The 6,814-nt window shown below is 38.2% G+C and overlaps 1 protein-coding gene across 2 annotated transcripts in view; it reads right to left on the reverse strand.

Moving 5' to 3' along the window:
- The window catches only part of LOC106514231 (ankyrin repeat and IBR domain-containing protein 1), a 56,539-nt gene that overhangs the window by 25,993 nt on the left and 23,732 nt on the right, over positions 1-6,814 (reverse strand). For both annotated transcript variants that reach the window (XM_014003389.1, XM_014003390.1), the window contains exons 7-11: positions 4,515-4,603; positions 2,775-2,919; positions 2,396-2,562; positions 1,391-1,479; positions 79-209 (exon numbers count right to left, since the gene is read on the reverse strand). In XM_014003389.1, the coding sequence (XP_013858843.1) occupies positions 79-209; positions 1,391-1,479; positions 2,396-2,562; positions 2,775-2,919; positions 4,515-4,603 (621 nt within the window). The remainder of the gene's footprint in view (positions 1-78; positions 210-1,390; positions 1,480-2,395; positions 2,563-2,774; positions 2,920-4,514; positions 4,604-6,814) is intronic.

The raw sequence follows: 6,814 nt of genomic DNA on the forward strand, positions 1-6,814 counted from the left end.
CACACACACACACACACACACACACACACACACAGTGAACCTGGCATCTGTAATGCAGTGTCCAGCCTGTCGACTCACCTTGGTGCACTGCATGTGATTGCAGCCCTCGTTTTTCTGTATCGGAGACTTGCAGGTGGGACAGGGCTTAGAGTTAGTGAGCAACCATAAGCAGTTTGCTGCATCCTCATAAGCTTCACTCACACCCGCCACTTCAACAGGAGTAGAGGGAGGTAAGCACAACAAATAAAAACATAATGAGATAAAATGAGAATGGCTATTACCGCAGCGTCAATACAGACCACTACAGTGAGCGGGAAATTGTCCTGCCTGAATAATGTGTGTTCCTTAGATATTTCACAATCATCCTCACAATTTGCCCACGTTCAAACTCCCTCCTGCTCTCTCACACACACACATTGAGAGGGAGTAATTGGCTATTATCAAAGCATCTCTGATCTGTTGTTTGAAATGCCAACATGAAACAGAATCTTGGGAAATCGAAGCAGGAAATGGTCCCACAACAAAATAATTGCCTTTATCTTTCTACTGTCACATCAACAAAATGGCACTTAGAAGCAACTTGGGGAACTTAAATCATCTACTACACTGTACTTCCAGTCCAATTATGGTTTCAAAACTCAGCGATTTCCTGATAAGTGGGTCAGTCGTTTTAATCAATAATTTATTATGAAAACTGTGTCATTTAACCGATTTAAAGCTAAACTGTGTTAACTAAAAATGAGCTTCAGGCAACTTGGTCCCAGTTATCTATAGCTTGTCTGCAAATGTACAAAAATCTAAACAGCAATGTGATTGGTTAATAAACTGGGATCTCAGATATAGCAATTTACAACGTTGTAATTTAATACATTTCCTTTGGTATAGAGATTAACTTAAAGAGTAGGGGTTTAAATCACTAGTTTTATCACAATACGATATGTTGATTTGTTTGGATGATATATGTTTCTCGAAGTCACAAAGTCTGTCGTGATATAATTACAATTCAATTCAAATCACAGGTCTGCAATTGATATGATGTAATACCATATGCCCATCTAACACAATTGTTGAGTTAAACAGACATTTGAAATCAATCCACACCGGGCATTTGAAGATAATTTGTACTAATGTTTAGTTTTGCCTCGATGTAACTGAATCATTAATCATTTAATCAATATATTGATGTGGATCGATGTATTGTTACACCCCTTGAGGACAGTAGAATAGGAATAAAAATTTTTAGAGTATACAACATTTCCATAAACCAATTTCACATCGAGTCCATAAAACAAAACTTAACCTCTGACATTTTGTTGGGATTTTGTTTAACTTGTACAAACAATGCAACATTCCTGTAAACTACAGAACGTGTATCCCAGTAAATACTCACACTCCTCAGGTTTCATCTCAGTGACTTTCTGTAGCCACAGCTTCCAGGTCTCACAGTCACAGGGCTCGTGGGCCTCACCTCGACACTCCCTGAAAGACAGAGAAACTGGAGGTAAGGGAAAAACTCCCATTCTGTCCCTTCAACATAATAAAATTAAAACAAATGAGGATTACATCTATAAAACATATGCTGTAAAACCTTCAGCCGGCCAAATGTGCCTCCAAACTGCACATCCTCTTCATGTTCTGGGAATTCGTCTGGCTGAACGTGCGTGTGTGTGTGTGTGTGTGTGTGTGTGTGTGTGTGTGTGTGTGTGTGTGTGTGTGTGAGCGATTCATTTCCCCGAACAAACGCCGTGTCCGTTAAACTCCTCTGTGAACCCAACAGCCACTTTCAAGAACAGTGTAATGAAGTAAGGTGCACTGAGGTACCATCATTGTAATTAGGTAGGATTAATTGTGGTGAGATGGAGGTTATAACACTGGGTGGGAAGGGAACTGCAGGAGCAGTGTGGGAAAAATCATGAATACCGAGAACAGAAGGTGGAGGACAATAGATGCTTTTCTGCACCCTCCCAGATTGGCACACAGTCAAAGACTACAAGAGTACACACAGCCAGGATATTCAATTTTGATTCGACTTCTAATGTTTGGATTAAAATAGCATTTTCTGAAAATGTACAGTGAGAGTCCTGACGTAGTAGGAAAAAGGCAGATCAAAATTATTTGACGTTCAGGGGTGGGCAATCCTGGACCTGAAGGACCACAATTCTGCATGTTTTACTTGTTTCCCTGCTCCAATGCCTGATTCAGTGATTAAATTACCTCAAGGTTCTGCAGAAGCTTCGACCATTCATTCAAATCTGGTGTGTTGGTGCAGAGAAACAAATAAAACGTGCAGGATAGTAGCCCTTGAGGACTACCCACCCCTGGTCTACATTAGGAATTTTGAAAAACAAAAACAATCCAGAACGAGTGCTGCACTGCAAAACACTGAATTACTGACCAGCAGAAGAGGTGGCCCTTCCCACAGTCTACAGCAGGTGCCCGAAGCAGAGGAAAACTTAGAGGGTCGACAGTGGAGGTCCCAGGGCCCTGAGTGTTCAGTCGTACCGCTCTTTCACATCCCGCCTCAGGACACCAGCGGATCGCTGAATTGTTTTCCACAAACGCCTGCAAAAACCAGAGGCGAGGATGATTTGAAGCAGACGGCAGCTGAACGCCATGTGCGACTGAGCTTTAGTGAGGCTGACAGTGATGAAAACATTTTTACAACACTTTGTGCCCGAGGGCTCACACTTCAGTGTCAACTTGTCTTTCATCATTTCAGTGGCTAATAAACTAAAGGAAATGTTTATTTAAAAAAACAACAAAATGACATTTACCTTAATATCAAACTGGAGGTAGCGCCTGTCCATCTCCCTGGAGACCACACTTTCTATGACTTCCACTGGCACTAGTTGGTAACAATCGTAGGCAGGACAGAAAATGTTGTGGGCTTCTCCCTCTTGAATTTTTAGGTTTAAAAACCTTCAAAAGCAAAAATTCATTGCAAACATAAGCAGGAATTGAAGCAAAAATAAAAAAACTACCTTTTGACTGAATTTTTTTTCAAAACCTAAAAAGAAATCTACTCAAAACTGCATTTTCTTGCCATTTGAAGAGCATTTTACTAATTTCTAACATCTGAACATCCGTATATAATGAAGGTAGAATACCACTGGTGCAGGTAGTCTAGCTGCCTATATCACGGGCCGATCCTGAATACAATGTTATGCTATGTTTACACTGCAGGTTTTAATACTCAACTCCGATTACTTAGGGTGGACGTTCACATTATATTTTAAATGCTACTTCCATGTGACTCCAGTGTAAACTCTCCACAGCCCTGATGCAACCCACATGCGCAGAAAAAGATGTGATGAAACATTCAACTCTGTTTACAAAAGGAGCTAACCATGGATGCTACTTGTTAGCATGTTGATTCTGAAGTTGTGCAATCAGAGCCAATACATGTCTGACATGTTTGTTTAGTTCACTGTTTATATTTGAACCTGCCTCAGGTCGGATGCTTGGGTGCAACTTTTTTATTTTTGGAAGAGAAGCCACATGCTGGAAGTAAAGTATCGATTGAGTAACTTTAGTATCGATGTGGCCCGAGACCAACTTTACTATCGGAGGTTTCTACGGATTCTCAGTCATCAAGGACATGGAAAATAAAAGAAAAAAGACAAAGCAACTGGACTTCTGTTCTGTAGCTGAAGACATGTGGAGCCACAAGATTTAAACAGCACCAGGTTAGTCCCAATAACACAACAGAAATCTGTCCTCGCCACGTTCAAAATGATGGAAATCCATTGTGGCGATGGAAAACTATAATCCATGCCGAGGTTAAAAGTAAATCAAAAAACCCTACAGCTGATTCACAGTTAACAAATCAAACCACATTTTCTCTAACAAAAACAAAGCTTTGTATTTACTTCGGCTGCTTAAGGTATTAAGTATTCAAGCCAGGCTTATGTTTTTCTCCATTTTTACAAATATTAGTATGACTTCTTATATTTTTCTTCAGTGAGATAATCTGATGCCTCAGAAGGAATTATGAAATAAGAAACTGACATTTTTCCCATTCCCCAGACATGTATATTTATATGCAAGTCAACTGAAATTGGATTTATTTTTATTAGAATCACAATAAATGTCACAGGTGAGTTCAACTATGGCTACAAAGCTTTTCCGTTCAAAGTAACTCCTGTGTTTAAATTCAGAGAGAGAGCACACTGTGGACAGTATGTTGGAACTAAAAGGCAGCACAGAGGCTACAAACTACTACCTTGGTTCAGTATTAAAGATGGTTGGTATGTGAAAATGAGTCATTAACATTACATCAATTTTCATCTACATTATAAGACAATAAAACAGATCAACATATAATAGGATAACCGGCTCTGGTAATAAGACTTTAATGACAAGATTGCATTTTCCACCCTTTCCTTCACTTCTTCTTGGCTGGCCTTTATTTCACGCAGGTATTTATTTGTTCAGTCAACCCTGACCCCAACTAGAAGGTCATCTAGTTTTTCATCAAATCCAAGTGTTTGCTGGAGAAAATACAAATTACTTACCCTTCCCAGCATGCTCTGCAAAACTCATGGCCGCATGACATGTCAACGGGTTCTTCAAAGAAGGAAATGGAAGACAAACAGATGCCACACTAGAAGACAAAAATGTATTTGACCCAGTCAAAAACTGATTTTATTTGCTAAAGTTTTATCACTGAAAACAAAAAGGCTCAGTGTGATTTGTATAACCTTTTAAAAGGTTGAATATAATAAAATTCACTCCCATCAATGTTTTTTTTTTTTTTTTTTGGTCTGAAATTCCACAGTCTAAGAATATGCTGACTGGGACAAACGTCTGCAAATATTCTGATGGGTGGCCCGGCTGTAATACCCAGAGGAAAATAATGGATGGGAAAGTTGAGCCCTGAATAAGTAGTTATGTCAGTGGGTGCAATTCCACACAGTCACAACGCACCGTTTACGAAATGCAACTATGTCGAGATCACAACCTCTTCAAAACCATGTGGTTCACTGATGACTTATCTGGGAGCAGATTTGTTTTCTCACACCCACAGAAACATGAGCCACAAACAAACAGGGGCAAACACACAGGCCTTGTTACGCTGGAAGACTGACCTACTCAGAAGACAAAGAGAAGGCCGTGTTCCTCAACAATGCAAGTATTGATTTGTGAAAGAGCAGAACACGATAAAATTAACTGGGAGCTTTAAGATGCCCTCAAGTGCAGTCGAGCAATTAGCATTGAGCAGCCATGTCTTTTTGAAGCCTCTACAAATAAATAAACCATTATTAATTTCACATAAAACAATTAATAAATATGCCACCTACAGCACTCATTTGCTAACTTTCTACTTCACACAAATCACAGATGTCAGCTGTTCCTAGATTACACCGACTGTCCTAATAGAAAAAGTACAGTATTGTAAAAAGTTTAGACACATACTTCATTTTTTTACTATAGGACAAAAACTATGGTAATGCCGTGTGAGCACTGCTATTATGTACATTTACACAAAACGGTTTTCATCTGCAAGAACGTTTACTTGCAGTTTTGTTTTGGTTTGGTTTAGTTTTGTGCACTGCTAGTCTGTAGCTCCATTTCTTAGTTTTCATCACGCTTATCAAGTCAATTATCTCATAATTTATTTATCTTGATGTTATACTTCATATCTTTTGTTTAAATATTTGTACTTTTGATTTTTATTTCTTGTTCACATTGTAGGTTCTGCACCTAAACAATACCACATCAAATTCCTTTTATGTGAAAATACTTGCTCAATAAATCTGATTCTGACATGTCTTCATTAATGAAAATAGTATTGTAAAATAATAATGTCTATGGGTTTGACACAGAGAAAGACAAACACGGTTAATTTTTCTTTCAAACTTTTCTTTCTTTTTTTTGTTTTGTTTTCAGGTATCTGTCAACAGTAAACTGATTTTGGAACAATTTTAGGGAAATGTATTAATATTTACTTCTAATCTAAACCATATTGAACCCAAAAAATCAACCTAATTTTCTCTTAGTAGCAATAGAGAAACAGGAAGTCTTACTTATTTTTAGGCTGATGGGTCAGACCATTGACATGCTACTCAGGACAGTCATATAATGTCTTGGAAGCACAATGTTTACCCTACGAAGTCCTTAAGGACTTCAGGACTTTGTGTTGTGTGTAAGTGTGGTAAAGAGATGAAGAAGAGAGTCCAGAGAGGGTGGATTAAAGAACATTTTCAGGAATGATTTGTGACAAAAGAGTGGCAGCAAAGGTCAAAAGAACAATTTATAAGGGGGTAATAAGACCAGCCGTGGTGTATGGTTTGGAGACAGTGACCGACAAAAAATACACGAGACAGAACTGGAAACGGAAAGGCTGAAGATGTTCAGATTCTCCTTGTGAGTGACAAGGATGGATAAGATTAGGAATTAGGAACGTGATCATCAACAACTGGGAGATAAAGTTAGAGAGGACAGACTGTGATGGTTTGGACATCTCCAGAGGAGGGACAGTGGGTAGGAATGTGTGATATGGCAAAAAAATTCATATCATGATATACATTATGATGAGTGGCGGTAATGATATACTATCACGATATAAAACTTATAATAGAAAATAAATAAATAACATATTAATTGAGTGGAATAAATATGTATAGGTAAAAAAATTTAGACCTTAAAATCTCCTTTTTTAAGAGACACTTTAAATTTTCCCATAAAAATCTAAATTTAAGGGAGATCTACCTGGTTAAATCAAAGATATATATATATACAGTGGTTTGCAAAAGTATTCATACCCCTTGAACTTTTCCATATTTTGTCACATTACAACCACAAACATAAATAT

Source organism: Austrofundulus limnaeus, unplaced genomic scaffold (genome assembly GCF_001266775.1).
Source record: "Austrofundulus limnaeus strain Quisiro unplaced genomic scaffold, Austrofundulus_limnaeus-1.0 Scaffold18, whole genome shotgun sequence".
In the NCBI taxonomy this organism is placed as follows: domain Eukaryota; kingdom Metazoa; phylum Chordata; class Actinopteri; order Cyprinodontiformes; family Rivulidae; genus Austrofundulus; species Austrofundulus limnaeus.